The 20,377-nt window shown below is 41.5% G+C and overlaps 1 protein-coding gene across 3 annotated transcripts in view; it reads left to right on the top strand.

Annotated features, from left to right (window-relative positions):
* Positions 1-18,683, top strand: part of ube2o (ubiquitin-conjugating enzyme E2O) — a 37,642-nt gene extending 18,959 nt beyond the window's left edge. Inside the window, exons 2-23 of one of the 3 annotated variants that reach the window (XM_072383506.1) lie at positions 3,825-3,884; positions 4,549-4,659; positions 5,045-5,142; positions 5,293-5,356; positions 6,147-6,290; positions 6,548-6,657; positions 6,788-6,938; positions 7,138-7,195; positions 7,833-7,995; positions 8,733-8,888; positions 9,249-9,403; positions 9,679-9,791; positions 9,880-10,008; positions 10,660-10,749; positions 10,835-11,153; positions 11,375-11,742; positions 11,836-12,016; positions 12,265-12,401; positions 13,940-14,143; positions 14,247-14,304; positions 14,570-15,404; positions 15,783-18,683. In XM_072383506.1, the coding sequence (XP_072239607.1) occupies positions 3,825-3,884; positions 4,549-4,659; positions 5,045-5,142; positions 5,293-5,356; positions 6,147-6,290; positions 6,548-6,657; positions 6,788-6,938; positions 7,138-7,195; positions 7,833-7,995; positions 8,733-8,888; positions 9,249-9,403; positions 9,679-9,791; positions 9,880-10,008; positions 10,660-10,749; positions 10,835-11,153; positions 11,375-11,742; positions 11,836-12,016; positions 12,265-12,401; positions 13,940-14,143; positions 14,247-14,304; positions 14,570-15,404; positions 15,783-15,810 (3,732 nt within the window). In that variant the 3' untranslated portion in view covers positions 15,811-18,683. Of the gene's footprint in view, positions 1-3,824; positions 3,885-4,548; positions 4,660-5,044; positions 5,143-5,292; positions 5,357-6,146; positions 6,291-6,547; positions 6,658-6,787; positions 6,939-7,137; positions 7,196-7,832; positions 7,996-8,732; positions 8,889-9,248; positions 9,404-9,678; positions 9,792-9,879; positions 10,009-10,659; positions 10,750-10,834; positions 11,154-11,374; positions 11,743-11,823; positions 12,017-12,264; positions 12,402-13,939; positions 14,144-14,246; positions 14,305-14,569 lie in introns of all 3 variants that reach the window. The other 2 variants (XM_072383505.1, XM_072383507.1) reach the window with 2 other exon arrangements.
* Positions 18,684-20,377: the final 1,694 nt, after the last annotated feature.

Here is a 20,377-nt window from a genome sequence, read left to right as displayed (position 1 = left end):
AAAGGTCACTTTGAGGTTTTTCTTTTTTCGATGCAGGTTCACTCTCCAGCGAAATTGTCCCAATCACTTGAGAGTGATTTATAAATTCCAGACTTAATCATGTCCTCTAACAAATTCCTGTACGTTTTTACATTACATTCATTTAGCAGATGCTCTTATTCAAAGCTGCTTACAAGTGAGGCACACATCAGGGGGCAAAGTGGGAATACAGTATTTTTTGCCCAACAATACTCACCAAATAGGCTGGGAAGTTCAGGACTGAATCAGCGATCTTTTGATTTCAATACAACGGCTCTTCAGCCTGAAAAAATACATTTCCCGTATAAAAAGTAATATTTTTATCGTGGTGTTACGGTGCTGCTGCACCTCTTCTCACCCTCTGTCCGAAATGCTTAATTTCCTTTCTCTCTTTAAGTCCTTCTTCTTGAAAGTTCCATCGATTGCAGCACCAAGGAACACGATACATTGCTGTACAATGCTAAACTTTTATCCTCTTTTTTTTTTTTTTTCTCCTGAACTTTTTTTCCTGTGTTTGTTTTGCTTACCTCCATCCCCTCTTCCTCTTTGTGCTGTACCTGAATAACTACTTGTGTTAATTAGCCCGGGAAGTCAAAACGGATCCTATCCTCTATTGATTTTTGTAATCAAGCTCATCCCCTACTTTATCAGCCTCGATAGAGAGGCAGCCAAAGTTGCCTTCATCTTGCAGCCTGAGGCCACACACAGATTTTTTTCTTTGGGTCTTCAAAGCCACGACCGTGCTGCTCCTCTTTTACCATCATACCTCTTTTGTATGAGCCATTACACCATCGGCTTGGAGTGTTGTTTATTTGTCATTGTGCTGTACGTGTTGTCATGAATTTTAGATTCTTAAGTGTGGTCAAATGAGTGTTATATAGTGTATAAAGTTGCAATTTTCTTGGTGCCTGTGTATATCGAGTGTTAAGAAAGAGAAGCCTTTAAGGCTTTAATCTGAAGAGAAGGCTTTAATCAACTGTCCCTCACTTTCGTTTAGCTTGACATCCAATGTCAACGGGTAGTCAGACTCTCTCCTCTTTATCAGACAACATTTTTCAGTTGTAGTTTTCTGTCAAATTGCTTTGCACTCCAGTGTTTATTACCTCAGCTCAAGCTGCATTTGTAATCGTTTAAAAAATGTGACAATAAACTACGCGCCGGCCATCGTAATGAGAGCCAATGGCCGCGTTTCCCAGATTCGCTAAGAAACGCGGCCAATGTCTGTTACCAGTGCTGCTTCTGTCTGAATACTGCAGGTGAATTGGTGACATGCCTGGATCTACACAATACTTTAACACATGGGCACCAACACACAACATGCAAATTCCATTTGTTTCACTTTCATATATAAAACAATCTTCACTGATTTCTAGACAGTGAGAGAGAAAAACATTGATCACATGCACAGGTACACCTTAAATACGAGCACAAAAGACAAATGTGAGACTGCGCGTAGCCTGGTGTGTCATGGTCCACATAAATGTTATATTCCAAATACAAGCAGAACAATAGTAAGGGTCAGTGTAAGCGTACTCACTCCACCAGGCAGCGAATAGTCCGGTAGTCCCCAGCAGGACCTTTGCAGGTGAACGATTTTAACTGTGTGATCAGTCAGATGGCTATATTCTCTCTCCTCTAATGTTTTGCCTTTTCCTGGGGAGTTATCACTCCCACTGCAGAGGCATACTACTCTGTAGCAAGGCAAGTAGCAGTTGGGAGGTATTTTGCTGGTTAGTAGTTATTAACCGGATATTCTATTGCTAATGAGCATTTAACAGCTTTCTGACCAGTTTATTCGCATCCACATAAAAAAACAATCAGAAAAAGGTCAAGATAACAGGGTAATAAAATCATGTTGTGAGTTTCAAGGATCAGGGACTAAGTGGGACTACATGAAGCTGGTTTCAACGTGGTCTTTGTGAAAAGGTGAGGAAATGTGTTTCTACAGTTGCACACTGCAGCATGATGCACTGACAGAGTATTAATGAAGAACTGCTGCGTATGTGTGTCTGTCCTAAAAAGGCTTGAGCTTCTCTCAGCTAAAAGGTTTAGATGAGAAGGTAGATGAGTCCTGTTGTGTGCATTTGTGTTTGTGTGCAAACTCAAACATCAAGTAGAAGAGACACGAGGAGCTGGCAGCTGTTATAGATTACAGGGGAACATGGCGACCCATCGATTGTATCCTCTGTACACGCGCAAATACACACTCGCTCACATTCGCTCACATTCTCTTTCTCTCTCCCAGAATTAGGTGGAACAGGGTTACATTGTGAGGCAGAAGGGAGTACTGCCAGGAACTCGGGAATGTTTGTGTGTTTGAAGGTGTTTGTAGTCCTGTCTTCTACAATAAAGCGGTTGATTTGATATGTAATGATACAAGGATGTGTCTCTGCATTATTTTTGGTCCTTTGACTAATCTGACTGCAAGTTGTCTCTGAAGTCGACAACTATGTAAAGCTCTAATAGCTAATGCTTATTGCTGCACTTTTATTGTAAAATTCACGTTAATTTTCAAACTTTGGTGCACTGATCCGATCTGGTGCAAAGCTTTGTAGCGGCTTCATTCAGTTTGAACTCTTGAATGAACTGAGGTGTCATTTTGTCTCAGTTCAGTTCTGTAATGTTATCACTAGCAGCTTAATCATGGCATATAGGGATTTTGTGCCCATAATCTGTAGGTCAGTTGCTGCTTGTGAAGGTTTGTCTGTTGACTTATGGTGGAAATTGTGGTTTATACAAGTCACTTTTTAATTACTGGCATAGCAGTACACCATGAAACTTGCATCATTCTGTGAGTTACAAATGTTTTATTGTTAACATTGCAGATATATTAAGACACCTGATGTGGGAAACACTGACTTGCTATATGTAATAGCTACTAAAAGACCACTTTAACTTATGATTGTTCTTTTTTTTACCTTAATCACCTATATTTTTCAGATTATTTCATTGTTTGCTCAAACAAAACGTTCCAAACCTATTATTTCTAACTTGATTTGAAATGAATAACTGTAATTATTATGTGTAAGGCAAAGGCATTATGCTTGCACTGTGCTTATGTATCTTTGTATAACATTGTCAGACCAGGTGGGACGTTTGCATTCTTCCCTCTTTCAAGCCTAATGTGATGTCAGCATCTTTGTGGGAATTTAACGAATTTGTCAAGCAACAGGGAGGAGGATAGTGTAGATATACAACTGTAGCTGTGACACAGCAGTACAGCATTGCATACACCACATACCTGGTGCAAAACCAGCCCCAGAGAGACACCGCAACATTGGGTTCACAGGAAAAAAGATTTCCTTTATGCTGACCTCCTGCCAGGTTCAGTCCTGAAGCTCCTGTTTTCTGTCCTCTTACACTGCACATTCTGGCTCCATCTGTCCATCGAGCTGTCTCTTCTGTGGCTGTTAATTACATTATTTATCCACAGCCAGATTTCGGTTTCAGTGAGTTGATTAATAATTAAAGTTGAAAATATGTTTGCCGACTCTCAGTATGGCACAGACGCACATGAAGCTCCTGCTGATCAGCTCTGTTTGGGGGGAAAACAAAAAATCTGCTCTCAGGGCGCCAAATCTCTGTAGTGTATGTGATGTCCGCGCAGGTGTGACGCATCACATTAGTATTGTTGTCATCATCTAAGTGTCAAAGGATTTATTTGATGCTGGTCAGATTCTTCTCAAGAAGTCATCAGAGATTTCTATGGGCAGTAACGACTAATAAATGTCAGATACGCGTTTTCTGTAGCAGTCCATCAATCCTAACCACTGTTTTTGTGGCTGTTCTTGTCTTCTCTTTTACAGCTGAAACTTGAAGATCGATCTATTGTCATTAGAGACATAGTGCGACGGAACAATTCCAGCGTAAGTGAAGTCGTCACCTCTCTCCAACTCTTTCACCTTCTCACTGCGCACCTCCTCTGTTATGTTCCGGTTGTTGGTTGTTCCTTTTTTTTGTCCTTTAAGCCATTGTTCACAGCTCTATTCCATTTGCCACATAGATATGACTGGGATTTCATAACAGCTTGACACTTGTAGTGAAGGCCTCACAATCAGAGTACAAAAGCAACAATAATCTTTGGAGAGATTTTGTGTGGTCCATTAAACTCATATCACACCTTTTATGCTGGTTTTTGACAGCTTATTAGTTACACTTAACATCCTCATTAAGTAATTTAATTGAATTTTTAATTTAACTGCTTTTACATTATCTATTTTGTACTTCTGGCCCACCTATGATCAAGAAAGAATGTAGATGACCCATCCTACTCTTCAGGGTTTTATTTTTGCATTCAGTCTAATGCTTCGTTGAAATGTCAAGCAAACAAAGGGTTGTTGGGCAGCGTCTGATCCGGCCTCTGAAACTGACCAGTCAGAGCAGAGAAGCTTTTCTGGGAGGGGATGTGACTCCTGTTCTTTTTTACAGGAAACATATGAATATGTGTAAGTAATTAGCACTGCTGGCTGTTTCATGGCGACTTTCTGATGTTCACAAAATAATCTCAAGTAAATTATGTGTGTTTTTCAGGACAACCAGTGTGGTATTGTGACGAACATTGACATTGAGTGTGCTGTGAAATTAGTGGGAACGAACTGTGTACTGTATCCAGTCAACAGCAAAGACCTGCAGCACATCTGGGTAAGAGAAACCGCTGCAGAGCCTTAATATTTATATGCTTTTTTTTGCCACTGTCATCTCATTTTGTACATTTACTGAAGTGAATTAAAAATTAAAAAAAATTAGACCCATAAATGGAAATTAAAGACATCAAGTTTCACTTTCTTATCAAGGATTATGTTTTATAATATTGTCTGTAGGATAATCTAATGTTTAAAAGTTGGCTATAACTTGACAAACTGTCACTTAAGCGGCCGGTTTTCATAACCTGTGGCCCTGGCGGTGCTTGTCTTTCAGAGTCATGCAAATCTAACCCTCAAGGTTTTAAGAAACCATTTCATGATTGATGTCTCTGAGGCAATGCTTTGATAGGGTCAAAAACTGACAGAGCTCATGTTCCTTTCAGTCTTTCATGTACGGGGACTACATTGCCTATGACTTCTGGTTGGGCAAAGTGTACGATCTGACCAATCACATCATCCTTCAGCTTTCTAATGGAGCCAGGTAGACTGCGTGTGTGAGAGATTATACAGTGTGTTCCACAACCATCTGGTAATCTGTCAGAATATGCAAGCATGTGCGTGCTAGGTTGAATTTATGAGTGCCAAATCCAGTGAATGTCAGCCAGTCCTTCCTCTCTCTGCCTCCCTCCAGGTGCTCCATGAGTGTGGAAGATGGTGCCAAGCTTTACGATGTCTGTCCACATGTCAGTGATTCGGTATGTAGCCGCAAGCTCTCATATGTGTGTGTATATGTATATTGCCTTTAATTAAAAATATCATGAAGGCAAAGAAAGATGTGACGTATAATTCACGACTTGAGAACAGACCAAAAGCAGTGAAGAGAGAATCTGACTGCATCTGAATTGTCTGTGACAGTGGATATTGTTAATGTGGGTGAGCAGTGGTGGAGTTGTTTTTGTCTCATGCAGCCTGTATAAAATTGACAAAACATTGGAAAATTTTAATTTATTACCAATTCCATAATTGTAATAGGAATTTGAGAAGTATGAGCTACCACAAAAGTGAGATAAAATGTCTCTCTGTGTCCACTTGCACACATCGACTTAAATCCCTGTTAGGATAAATATGAAGAAGTATTATATAACTCGTGTTTGCTCAAAAGCAGAGCATTGTGTTTCCTCTTTCTGAACAAATAAGTGAAATTGTGTGAAATTATTTGCACTTTATATGTCAACTTTTTTGTTTTCTCAGTTGGTGGTAGTGTACAGTTTTATTATAATTATGTCACTGGGTAACTTTAAGAATAGCTGAAATGTGAAATGTACTATGTGTAGATCTACAGATTAACTTTTATAGTCGATGTGATGAAGTTGAGTGTATTTCTAAGATTTACCACACATTTCTCTTCAAGTTTTTCAAGGTTGTAGATACGATAATGCACCATCGTAAGCATAATCAAATTAACTGTAAGAAAGCACATTCTTTCTTTGTCCATGTCATGGTAATCTCTCTTGTTGATGAACTTGTCACTGTGCTGTCTCACAGGGTTTGTTCTTTGATGAGGCTTACGGTTTTTACCCAGGCCAGGTCTTGATTGGTCCAGCCAAAGTCTTCTCTAATGTACAGTGGCTGTCAGGGGTCAAACCTGTCCTGAGCAGGAAGTGCAAATTCAGGGTGGTGGTAGAAGAGGTGAGGCAGTGATGATGGTGCTGTCTTTAATAGCATCTGTGTGTGAAAAGCAACCCATTTACAGCATTTGCTTATTATCTAAATTTAATATCTTGTGCAATTTGGGATTTTAAAAAGTTTCTCTTGAATTTTTCTTTCTTTTAAATTTTTTTTTATTCATAACAAACCACATCACAAATGTATATTTCAACGATCTGTTTACTTACCGTATTGTATGTTCAGTTGTTGAAATGCTCACCCCAAGGCTTCTCCCTCAGGTGAAGGTGGTCGAGTTGAAGGTTACGTGGATCACAAAGAGCTACTCCCCAAAAGGCTCTGACAGCGTCTACCCACCTCCATCCACCATCACACAGGAAAACCTCTGCAGGTCAGGACAGTTAATCATCCACATGTAGCTACTTGAAACGGTCTCCACCTCTAATAGATACAGAACCACTTTAGACTGGAGTACACTTGTGTGGTGTTTGAAGTGATGGCATTCTTTCGGTTGGCTTTAGGGTGAGGCGCCTGGGCTACTATGACCACACCCAGAGGCAGCTGGGGGAGAGGGCCCTCTATGTCTTCCCTGCCAAAGGCGAAGCCACACGCATTACCTGTGAAGGACCCGAGGGTGCCCCTATTCTGCCGGAAGACCCCGTTGCCAGAAAGGTGTGGATAAGACAACTAGATTGTTGTCCACGAAATGTTAATGAGCAGGGATGTTCCAAACGTCTGGTGTGTTTTGAGAATGTTGTTGCAGACCAGTGGAATTGGTTTTACAGAGTCTGACAGTTCTTGCAGATCACAAATAATTTTTTGATCGTCTTCAAACTTTCTTACTGTCTTTGTGTCTGTGTGTCTCCTGCAGTTAAAAAGGATGTTCAAAAAGGATTCAGTGAAGAAGACAGAAAATGCTGACTCACAAGGTGCCCAACACCTCTCTGTAGTTGCTGTACAGCAACCACACACCAACGGATGTGTCTTTTAATGATGGATTTCCGTGTTATATTTTTCCATTTGTTTAGAGATTAATAAAAAAAAAAAAGGTTTTGTAATATGATATTTTTTTTAAAGATGTTTTTGGTTGGTGTTATTGTTTTACTTGCATCCTCCCAACAGTAGCTGAGAACTAAAGATCTGCATGCAAAGCAGGCAGAATTATTTAAAGTGAGACATGAGGCTGTCGTCTCCTTAAATGGAGCTTGGTACAGAGGGAGCAGTATAACTGGAAATTGTACTAATGTGCAGCACACTTCAGAAATATTTCAGATACATTTCTGCATCCAGGAAGATTGAAAGTGATCGTTTACCTCACTGTGAAGCCACAGAAAAATAACAACAAAAGGAGAATATGAGATTATTTGTTGCCTCTTATGGAAGTCTTTATTTTCTCATTTAATGTAGAATTTATGTTGAAGTGTTGATGAGCTATAATGATGCTGCCTACTGAATTAGGACTATGTTTTTGTACAAAAGAGTGTAGTCAAATGTGCTGCTAAATGAAGATTATCCATACGTAGGTTACACTGAAATACATATGGCTCTTCTGATGTTTCTCACCAGGAGAGCACAAATCAGAGCAGATAGACTCGTCTCATCCCAACAACAATGGCCCTGTGGTGCCTGCACAGAATCCGCTGGACTCTCAGAACACCAATGACACCACAGCTGAACATGGGGAGCAGGATGCGGATGATGAGGCTGCAGAGGACACAGATGACACCAGGTCTGTGGGAGGCATTTATAAATTCCTACCACTCACTGTAGAGCCTGCAATCAAGTTGTCAGCCCCCACATTTAAGTCTGTTTTTATTAGTTATGCAGCAACATGAGATCTCCCTCTCTGTTGTGGAGCAGCACAAGGGACAGATACTCTTTCACAGAATGTCGCCTTCCAAAGGTTATTACATTTTTTGTGTTGTATTTTTCTAGTTCACTGATTTGTTCTTTTCGGAAAAGAGGTATTCAGGTTGTTAAATCTAGTGGCGGAAGTGAGCGTTCTCACCATGGCTGCGTCATGATCCAATAGTTTATATTTGGCAGGCAGGTATACCCTGTGTGGGAAAGAGAGTTGAATTAAATAGCTGCCTGTGGCCTTACCGCAGTAGATTATTCTTAATAATTTCAAAAGATGTGAGGGGATTGTCAAATATATTTGGACAGCCTTTAAAGTGACCAGACATAACTGCCTTTAAAACAGTTATGTCTGGAGTATCTAGTTATGTTCATGAGTGCCCCTAAAAGATTTTTGCATAAACAGAAAGTTAAACTATTTCTGTCATACAAATGTAAACATATATTTGGTTTAGTTGAACAGTACATGGATTTTTGCCTGTGGGTTAGACAATGCCCATAAGGGTCTTGAGACACTTTTCAATGTTTTTAAACGCAAAGGCCAAAGAGCATCGAAAAATATATTTGATTCTTTCTGCATGTCTGTATGGGACTTCAACTTGGCTGTAGCTCTCTGACATCATCCGCGAGCTCCACCGCCTCCTCCCACAGCGGCGGCCTGGGAACTAATCGCAAGAAAAGTATCCCGCTCTCCATCCGCAACCTGAAGAGGAAGCACAAGAAGAAGAGGACCAAGTTCTCCCGCGAGTTCAAGCCTGGAGACCGGTGGGTGAACAGAGAGAGTGACTTTTTGAATGTTTTATACATTCATGTACTCGTATAGTCTGGATTTATTCAAACCAGTGTTGGTACCTGACTCTGGGTCGCGCAGACTCATTAGATCACTGTTGTGACTCAGTTCAATCTGAAGCGGTCACATCTTTTATTTTCTTTATTTGTTCTGTTTCTGGTTTTAAAGATTTTAGGGAAATCAAAAGTATCTGTACACTGAAATGTACAGTATTAAAGTCTGTAGCACTCCTTTTTAGTCACAAACATTCCATCGTGTTATCATATTGACAAAGAGCAAAGAGTCCAAAAGCAACTGAAGTTATTGTATTGTGTTCTTTTGTTTTCCTCTCTCAGGGTGGCAGTTGAAGTTGTATCCACAAAGACCACAGCTGATGTGATGTGGAAAGACGGATGGGTGGAAAAGGGGATCAGATCAAATGACCTCATCCCCATTCAGCACCTTGACAGTCACGAGTTTTGCCCTGGGGACTTCGTAGTTGACAAACGACGTGAGGATTCTTTATTCAAATCACCATCTTAATGATCAGATTTGAAGTTTAATTTTTGTGCACGTGTCAGATTTCTGTCCTTCTGGACTGCAGGGTATGTGTCATCTGTCAGATAGTACCTACAGTATCATATGGACTGAAAATACAGGGGATCTATTTTTAAGTCTGCGGCGTTACAGCTTACCAGATTTTCAGTTTTTACTCTTATGTGCAGTAAAACATTTACTTAATCTTGCCCTCTAAACTGTGTGCATATGTATTTTGATGCTCTTTAGCCCAAGCCTTGCAGGACCCAGGAGTGTACGGTGTGATCCAGTCTGGTGATCACAAGGGCAGAACATGTGTTGCAAGATGGATCAAACTCAACTCCTCTGGTGATGATGTTGAGGTTAGTCATGAGGACGGTGTGATAGTTATTGAGGTTAAAAAGTATGTGATAATTATAGTCATTTGTCTTTTTGTTTAATTTGATGTAGGTCATTGGTGTAGAGGAGGATGTCAGTGTGTATGACATTGCAGATCATCCAGATTTCCACTTCCGTACTACGGACATCGTTATCAGAATATGGAACTCTGAGAATGGACAGAATGACTGTGAGAATGAGGTGATAACATGAGAAAACTAAATATAAGAAACTCTCAATGCATCATACAGTTGGACAGCTCTACAAACTACAAACTTTGTGGATTTACAAATTCCCAAATCCAAACAGGACCCGAAAATGTACTACTCAGCACTGAACAGGATGTGTGTGTTTATTGAAAGTTGATACCAGAACTGAAACTTTAGAAATGCTGAACTTGTTCCTTTTACCTGGTTGGAAGTCAAAGCCCCTGTTGGCACAACTTCACAGCTGATTGCTATGAACAAATTTACATTAACTGAACAAATACCAGAAAAAAGCTCTGGAGAGAAAGCTGTTGAAATATATTTGGCTTTTCTTTCAGTCTATTGTGATGGAAACGACATGGCTAATCGATTCATAAATCCACTTGCTATCACACTGAAAAATGCAGCTTTGCAGTTTTGTTTCAATTAGGAGAAAGAAAAACTAGTTAGTTCTTGCAGCTTCTGATGTAAGCATTGGAATTTACTATCATATGTGCTGTTGAGTTTGACCCTTTACCTCTTGACAGACGCACTCACTAACACGGGTCACGTAGTACCACCTTTTGGCCCTTGTTTGCACTTTTGCTTTGAGTTGCTGTTGCACTGTGTTGGTAATGATCATCTCTACATGTTCACATGCCCTCAGACATCAGTTGGCCAGGTATCCAGGGTGGATGTCAGTAGCAAAGTGGAGGTTGTGTGGGCAGACAACTCTAAGACTGTCGTCCTGCCACAGGTAAATGTACATCTTTGATAAAGCTTGATATATTGTTTGCCATTGGAAGTAAGCCCTTTGCGGACAACCTATTAATCACTCACAGCACCTCTACAATGTGGAGTCTGAGATTGAGGAGACGGATTACGACTCTGTGGAGGAGACGAGCAGTGTTCTGTCTACTGAAGAGTGGGAAGACGAGAGCGACAGCTGGGAGACGGACAATGGCCTGACCACTGAGGATGATAGTCATGTTAACAATGCAGATGCCACAGACACAGCGACTCCCACCCCCACACCCACAGGCTCCACAGCATTCATCATCCCCCCACAAGAGGGGGCTGGAGTCACCAGCCCGACTAAAGGAGTCCCTGGAGAGGAGGGAGAAGCATCTATGGCAGTGACCAGTTCTGCTTCTGGAGGAGGTGGGGAGCTTATTTTTACTTTAAGTATTTATCATATCCTCCAATGGAAAAACATATCAGAACTTTTTTTTTTTTTTTTTAAAGATCTCACTCTATAAATGTTTGACTTGTCAGCCATAAGCATTCAGAGAGGAATCCGACCTCAGTTTTCCTCCTCTTTGTCATGTCTGTAGTTTTGTTGGCAGTAATTTAGTAAATTCATAGAAACTGTGCCTGTTTAGGAACCACTCCAGGAGCTGCAGTCAATGGAGCAGAGAAGCCAAGCAAGGACGGTGCCTCTCGAGGCTTCAGGGAGTTGAAAGAGGCCCTGAAGATCCTGGAGAGTCTGAAGAATATGACTGTAGAACAGCTGTGGACAGGTGGCTCTCCAACCTCCCCGACCTCTGCTGAACCTGCTTCCGCAGCTAGTCTCGCGAGTTCAGTGACATCAACTGCCCCAGAAAAACCAACCAAGGAGAAACGCTTCCTGGATGACATCAAAAAGCTGCAGGAGAACCTGAGGAAGACGCTGGACAACGTGGCCATCGTGGAGGAGGAGAAGATGGAAGCTGTGGTGGAGGCGGTTGGGAGTGGAGGCGCTGGCATAGAGGTAGTAATATCTGAAGTCCAGATTAGTAAGCAGTATATCAGTACATTTTTATATCCTGTTAAGACGCTGCCTAACCGGCAGGTTACTTTTCAGGCAGAGAGAGCTGGAGAGGAAAAACCCCAGCAGGATCCGCAGACTCCAGTAGGTGGTCAAGAATGGCCCAGCGAGTTTCTCAGTGACACGCCAGTGCTGTGCCAACAGAGTGGAGGAAAACCTGGAGTGACCTTTACCAGTGCCAAGGGAGAGGTGTTCTCGGTGCTGGAGTGGGCACCAGGTGAGACACGAAGATGTTAAGAACTTTTCACTCCTCTTTAGCTCTTACCTTGTCTGGAAGATGGCCTTTACTGGATGGTTCTTAACATGCAGATATTTTATCCGTGATTTAAAAAATAAAACAACAACACACATGCTGCAGTTTAACGAATTCTTAAATCTTAAATGCTCCCACACAAGAACAGTTGCATTTGTAAGTTTCTCTCTGCATTTATGTTTATTTAGTCATTGTGTCCTGTCCTGTCACAGACACTCACTCGTTTAAGAAAATGGAGTTTCAGCCAGCGGAGGCAAAGAAGTTTTTCAGCACAGTGAGGAAGGAAATGGCTCTGCTGGCAACATCATTACCTGATGGCATCATGGTCAAAACCTTTGAAGACCGCATGGTAGGTTTCATGTCATTAATGCCATGGCAATAATCCCAATGTACTACTTACTTTGTGTTTAATTGGTACATTACTTTTAATTTAGCAAGTTTAGCATCTTTATCAGGTGAAGATGGACAAAGACCAGATGACTCTGTCCACCCACAGGAAAATATCTGTATATTCACTTTAAGGCATCAAAATAATGCATTATTTGTACCGTGTCTTAAAAGAAAACCTGGAATTTCTCCTAATTTATTGCTAGTAATTCTTCTAAAACGCTGCCAAACAAAGCAACCCAAAGATATAACAGCCAAACAGTTTTTCATAATTTCTCAGCAAAAGCAGACTGCTCCTAACACTGTAACTTTGTAAATGAGTGTGCTGCAATGCAGAACCTCTGACCCCCTCCAACCATGTCTTAGGCAGTGTATCTCAGCTTGATAACTGTTCCGCCTTCATCAGGAAAATGCATCTTCTCTGAAGGCCAGAAATTGCCATGCTTTTGCTGCCTATTTGAATTCAGCAAAGAGAACTGTTAAAATACACATACAAGCATTTTGGTTCAGTGAAAATGAAATCTGCCCAGTTTTCACTGTTGGTGCAATTCTTTTATGTCCTCAGTGGCCCGGTATCTTCGAGCAGAGACTCCCCGTGTTCTTATGAGTTTGGAAGCTAATTTTATTCAGATGGCGATTGTTTTCATGATTCAAGTTTGCTTGGGTGGTTCATAACGCATTTTTTTCTTTGATGTGACGAACACCGAATGCACATTTATTTTTGTTCCACTCAGATTTTAAGAGACTCGAGATTGTGAATGTGTGTGCCAAATTTTCAGTGGGGGGAAAAATAAGTGTGTAGATGATGTGTGCACAGACTACATCAACAGTTACACACGAGAGTACAGCTTTTTTTGCCAAAACCCATAAGGATTTATACTGTAATAACTATAAACTTCCAGACAAAGATCTAATAGAATTATGATGTGATGACCGTTTCAAGCTTTCTTTTTTTATTTAAGCTGTTAAGCAAATGCCCGTCTCCTGCTATTATTCAGTGCTTCAGATGTCGCACAGAAGGGATGATTTTTGAGGTCGATGGACCAATCTCGTGCATCACAGATGTCAATTATCAATGGCATGATTTTGATTAATCTGTAAAATAAGTAACATCTGTATTGGGTATGTTACTGTTGGCTGCTTACCTATTAAGTTCCTTCAGTCTTCTTGTGCATCTGGAAAGACACTGATGTAAATTGCTTGTTGATGGGATGGCAGAGATGTATAACCCTGGAGTGGTAATTCTGTTTTACAGTGAAGGGTGATGTAGCTGCAGTGTGTTGGTATTTAAAACAAGTTTGTGCTTTTTCTGTTTTTCAGTCCTTCAACCATTTGATATTTTCAAGTGACTAATAAAATGTATTTCAAAAAGGCTACATTCAACATCTCATGTAAAAGTATCTGCACTGCCTTTTACTCCTGCCGAACATCAGTCTCCTTTAAAAGACACAACTTACAAACATTTAAAGACGAGTTATTTCTTCTCTCCCTGTGACACAGGACTTGTTTTCGGCTCTGATCAAAGGACCAACTCGAACACCTTACGAGGACGGTCTTTTCTTGTTCGATATCCAGCTGCCGAACATCTACCCAGCTGTGCCACCTCTGTTTCGCTACCTGTCCCAGTGCAGTGGCCGCCTCAATCCCAACCTCTACGACAATGGCAAGGTCTGCGTCAGCCTGCTGGGCACCTGGATCGGCAAGGTGAGTGCCAGTGTGATTTCTCCAAGAGAACTAGCCATTTGGACCTCTAACTAAACAGGCAGGTGTTTAAGTGTGACACCTGACTGGGTTGTGTGACCCACAGGGCACTGAGAGATGGACCAGCAAGTCAAGCCTGCTACAAGTGCTAATTTCCATACAAGGTTAGACACACACACACACACACACACACTTCTGTATTCCCCTTCTCCTCTCTGCAGCTAGAAATGTTTTATTCATGTGTTAATTTGCTCAGAAGTGCAGTGTCGCATTCAGTCCTTCAACTAAATATATCTGCCTCATAAAACTGAACTGCAGTCTGGTCTAACAGAGTTGAGTTTTCCTTGACTTTTTTTTTCCAACTAACACTGCTTCTAAATTTCTAACATGTGAGTTAACCAGTTTGTGGTTTAAATTGTCTGCCTGCAGGCCTCATCCTTGTCAATGAGCCGTACTATAATGAGGCTGGCTTCGACAGTGATAGAGGTCTGCAGGAGGGATACGAGAACAGCCGCTGCTACAACGAGATGGCTCTGATCAAGATGGTGCAGTCTATGACACAGCTCCTCCAGAATCCTGTGGAGGTCTTCAAACAGGAGATCCAGGAGCACTTTGTTTCCAATGGCTGGCGGCTCGTCCACCGTCTGGAGGCGTGGCTTGAGCTAAATGAGGCTGCAGAGAGATGTTGTGCAGCACATTTGTCCTCCAAAAGTCACCACTTAAGGGACCGAGCTTCATCTGTGGAGCCGCTGGACGAGCACCTGCCCATGGGGTCAGGGCCCGTGGCTGTGGCCCACAGCAGCCCCAGTAAGCCTGGGGAGGAGGTGGTCACAGGAGGAGTTAGCAGCAGCATTATCGAGGAGGAGCTGGAGGATTCAGGGCTGAGTCCCTCGACTACAGTAGCCTCTCAGCAAGAGATGAGTCAGAACTCGGAAAGCGACAACACCCAGGGGAATATCTCTGTTGCTGAAAACAAGGGCGGCTCTACAGTCCCTGGCTCCTTTGTCCGCAGTGGGACCTCAGAACCAGGTTCTGGTGCAGTTAGTGCAGGAGCGGGGGTTTCTTCAGGAAGCCAGCAAGTGGTGCGACCAAAGAAAAGGAGAAAGAGTTACCGGAGTTTCCTCCCAGAGGGAAGTGGCTACCCAGACATTGGCTTTCCACTCTTCTCACTCTCGAAGGGTTTTGTGAAAAGTGTTCGAGGCGTGCTGCTGCAGTACCGAGCTGCTCTGGCTGCTGCCAGCATCCCTGAGCACATAGAGGACAAGTAAGTGCCTCCTCATCATTTCCCGACACACACCTGCACTGTTGTCTGCTCTTTCCCTCCTTCTTATCCTTTACCTTTTCATCTGCCTCAAGCCATGGAAGAGGATCCATTACAAATAATCAGAGGGTGCTACAAGTTTAGTCTCCTGTACCCCTACCTAGAGCTGCACTGTGCCCCAGCACTGCCCACATTTTTATCCTTTACCTCCATTTTCAGTCTTTACTGCTCCTGCTGCCCTCAACTCGATAACATTCGGCCTTTTTTTCCCCCCATAATTCTTCTCAGTGAAAGCACGACAGCTGGAAAACAACACCTATGATCAGGAGTGTGAGCAGGTTCTGGTTTGCGCCTTGATATTGTCTTTTTTTCCTCCTTCAGTGACCCTTCAGATGAGTGTGATGGATAAAAGAGGACCTCACACACCCTCTCCCTCTTACACAAACCTGCTGGAGCCTCATACTGTAAAAACCTTCATGTTTCCAGAAAAGCAGGTAAAAACACTGAGCTTTTAGCAGAGCTGCTCAGTTTCAAAAGAACTTTGAGTTTAGTGTTGGTGGCATGGATGAAATAGGACTGAATGAGATGAAAATCAGTGCCATGGACCTTCCTCTGCCCCCTTGACATCTAACTAACCTCCAGCAGCCTCCACCTTGCAGGTGGAAATTGGCCAGGTAACCACTCTGCTGTCTCAACATGCCAGATGGATGTAAAGCAGACTTGTTAGCTGGTTACCACAGAAAAAACTGCAAAGCCCAGCACCCTTGGCTGCTGGGTCTCCTGCGGCTATCTGTAGCACTACTGATATGATCACTGTACCATCCTGCACTACAACAACTGAATGACAGGACAATCTGGTCTGGGAAAAGTAGTGTATAATTACACTGAACACAAGGACTTTTTAAAAATAGGAATTGCTGGTTTTATGCTTTCTGCCAAATTCTCACTTATGCACACACACGCACACACACACACACACGCACACGCTCACACACACACACACACACACACACACACACATGCACTTTCACAGCAGAACAGGCTGAATGTCAGTAAGACTGCCAACCACAACCGCTTCACCACTTCTTCCACTCTACTTGCTGATATTTTCCTTGGCCAATGAACCACACAGCGAACATGGAGTGACAAAGTTTACATACAAATCATCTCTGGAGGGCAGATTGTTGTAGCTCAGCCTATAAAAAGGCCAGCCAGCATCAGCAGGACAGTGGCTGTACAGGTAGTGTGTACCCGAGTCGTCAGCCATTGCCTGCACATGCAAAAGTTCCGTTCACTTTCTGTGAAATTTAGCAATGTGGGAGCTTTTTGCAGTGGTGTTTTGGTGCATTTGAGGTTTTTATACTGACAGAGGCTAAAGTGATGGTTACAGAGTGAAGCTTTACCCACAATACTCCACTCCTCTGTGAAGGAGGTCAATCCACATAACTGCATATGACACAATTTAAAGAATAAATAGAAAATTAGTTAAAACGCCGCATCCATTCCATCATCTCATGTCAACATGTTGCCTTACTTGAATTGTTCTTAATGATCTCAGACTATTGTGTACAGAGCTGTTTGTGTCATGCTGGAGACATCTTCACAGGCACAGACGCGCACCAACAACCACTAAAATCCTGCTTCAGTGTTTTCCCTCCTCCCCGCTCTTACTGCAACTAGTGCTGTGTTTTGAATTTTTCTTCTCCTGATTGCACGTGAAGGACAAACTACAGTAAATGTGACACCGAAGGTTTGTCGGTAATATCTTTGTTCTAATTATTTTCATACTAGTTATTCAGTGTTTTCCCTGGTTGAAGCATAATATCTTGTCAAAGTTAATCATGAGAGAATATTACACAACTTGGAGCACAAAGGCAAAACTCAAGCTGGCATCTGTTTTCCCTATCTTGCATAAAATGAATTAATAAATCAGGGTCTTTAAATTCTCCAGCTTTGCTTCAGATTGTGTTTTGAAACTTGTCCATAGGTCCAGTTGTGCTTCCTGGGAGAAATCAACATTTTATTTCCATTCTGACTGAAACTGTTCTCCACCTCTACCGCAATGATTCAGTTTTCTTTGGACGTGATCACCCTTCTTTTAATCACTGATTCTAACAAAACCCTGTGTGCTTACAACGATCAAAACTCACCACGACGTTGGCTGTCTGTGTTTTACTTGAACAAAGAACTTTGATGCTGAGAAGTGTCTCTGAATGAGAGAGAGAGAGCACTCTGTGCCATTGTGAACTTCTGAGTGAGGAGAGAGGAGAACAGCTACGATCCAAGAGCTGCTTCGTTTCAAGAGACTTTAAAGGAAAAACAAAAAGGATGAATGAGGGTGTTTTCTTTTGCATTGTCTTCCATGTTTCCCCACTGCAACCCTTTAAAATTGGCATTCCTGCACCACGTGGCAATCAGGCATCCAAGCTGCCCTTTCCTCGCCATGAATTTTTACTTTGTCAATACTTTGCTGCCTTTAATGCTCACAGAGGACAAGACGCATTGCTGTATCTGTAACCTTGTTTGCTTTCTTGCTTCTTTTCTTTTTTTTTTTTTCCCCTTTCTCTTTGCTGCCGTTTGCAAGGAGTCCCAGTCGTTGGCGGAGCACGTACATTGCTGTAAAAACCAGGGGCCACTTTATGGTTATGTGCAAAGGTAGAAGGCACAGCTCAGCCAACAACTGTGACTCACTGCGCCATCATTCACCTTTATGCTCTTGTCGAACAGAAAATGTGAAGCCACAAGTCAAAGTCCGGCAGGACATCAAGCCCATGATGCTATGTACTTTCTGTGTATATTCTTCAAATTCAAACCATTATTATTATTATTATTATTATTATTACTGCTGTTTTACAGCCAAAGCATGTAACATGTTGCTTTAAGCCTCTTGAATGGGCTATACACAAGACTTGACTGTACGATGTCTACATTTCCACAGTGGCCTGTTATTGATATATTATTTAAAAAGAACTAATAAAGTTATAATTTGTAGCCTGATTCCTTCTGTACATACATCATGACTATATTGAAAGATGAGTACATACAGTATATATTTAACACAAGCTTGAGTTCTAACAAGTCACATGGATGCTTGAGGCATATATGTAAAAAAACGCTGTGTGTGTATTGTACTTCAGGTTTCTTTTTCTTTTTTAATTGTTTACTTTTGTTGCTTTAAAACAACTGTATAGTGATGTATTAAACTTTGCAAGCAGTACCATATAAGCATTGTTGCCTTCATTTATTTGGATCTGTATCGGCATGAAAGACCAAAAAAAGCCATGAAACTCCAAAAACTAATCGGACACAGTGAGCTGTGTTTCTGACCCCTGCAGAAAATGCTCCTCACCAGTTGTGTATGAATCCACAACTAGAAGTAGTTCCCAGTAGACCTGTTCGACATGTGGCAGTTTTTGGCAGATTTAAGAACTTTTCCCTTTTATTAAATGAATGGTGTACCTCCACTGGAGTTGAAAGATTTATAGCTGCAGCAGGGATGTGTGGAGAGGCGCACCAACACCCTACTGGTCCTGGTCATTTCCTGGGATTTGTTGGCAAAAACGAAGCGTGTTGGAATAAAATAAATGTTTTTTTGTTTGTTTTGTTAAAAGGTGGAACTGGATAAAGATGATGCACATGAGCAGACCTCAGACTGTTCATATGATTCAGTGGAATGGCAGAAACGTTATAATCTGAGACTGACTCGGTATGATACTTATACCTGTTGCTTGCTTTTAACTAGATTAAACCATTTAATCGGTCACTACTAAAGACAACAAGGTCCGTATCACAGACATCCTGAAAAGCTGCTCTTCTGTATATCTTTTCTAATAGATTGTAGTTGGGCAATAAGGTGCATTTCTGAATTATCTATGAAAAAGTTAAGTTACAAAAGTGGGTCTTGTGGCAGGTCTGAGGGTGTGTGTGCATATCCTTTCATTTATCGAGGCCACCTGCACACAGTCATTGCCCTCTTTTTTTTTTTTAGTCCATGAAATCTCATCTGGCACCTGACCTACATGGTTCTGAAAACAAACCTTCCTGCCTCTCGTTCTTTTATGCTTTTTTCCCCCTTTAGACTAAGGCTTGAATGATTCTGTATAACTTTGCAAGTTATGTTGGTGGCTCAAAGAGAATCTCCAAAGAACCAAAGGTTTCTGATTTCAGCAGAAATGATTCACAAAGCAGGCCACATTTTTAAAATCCTCATTTAATTTGTTTCCATCGAAAACTCGAGCAGAATGTTTGATTTGATCATAGAAAACATACAGACATTTGTCTAAATCAAAAAATAGATCTCTCTTTGAATAAAGAATCAATCATTCAATCGTCAGTGTTCCAGAGGAAGATAAAAGCAACTATTCTCCCTTCACCGTAAACATTAAAACACATAACAGTACAAATGAAAATCAATCAGGTCCTTCAATGATCACATTTTACATTTTCAGTCCTGCAGACCTACACAGAAATTGTTGACTTTTGTTCTCTTTCCTTGAGGGATATAATGATTCTACAGGTTTAATGTTAGGATGCAGGGCCACGAAAAATGATGGTGGCAAAAAACAATTCTGAGATAACCAGCCAGATAACAGCAAGTGTTTTCATAATAAAGTATTATCACTTAACTGTCCCACTTAAATTTATTAAATGGTTTTAAATAAAGACAACGAGTTAATTTTATTACAATTCAGTCAGCAGCACAACCAACGAGTAAATGCAACACCATACTTCAACCACCAGGCAGCAGCATCAAGGCACATCAAACAAGTTAAAGGACCACCCCACACAAAAGCTGACACTGCAGAGAGAAAAGAAAAGAAAAACTTGAACGTGGTCTGAAGCACTGTGCGCTGTTAAAGTGTTCAAGCATACATCTCTGAAAGCAGAAAAGTTTGACTTCAACTTGAGGGGGGGGGGGGCATTTTCAAATCCTAATATTTCAGGAGGAAAAAAGTCTTTGGCTGATCTAAATCGTG

This window comes from Leuresthes tenuis, unplaced genomic scaffold, assembly GCF_036924035.1.
Source record: "Leuresthes tenuis unplaced genomic scaffold, fLeuTen1.0.hap1 SCAF_4, whole genome shotgun sequence".
Taxonomy (NCBI): domain Eukaryota; kingdom Metazoa; phylum Chordata; class Actinopteri; order Atheriniformes; family Atherinopsidae; genus Leuresthes; species Leuresthes tenuis.
The sequence above is the reverse complement of the archived record's forward strand: the minus strand, read 5'-3'. Positions and strand labels throughout refer to the sequence as shown.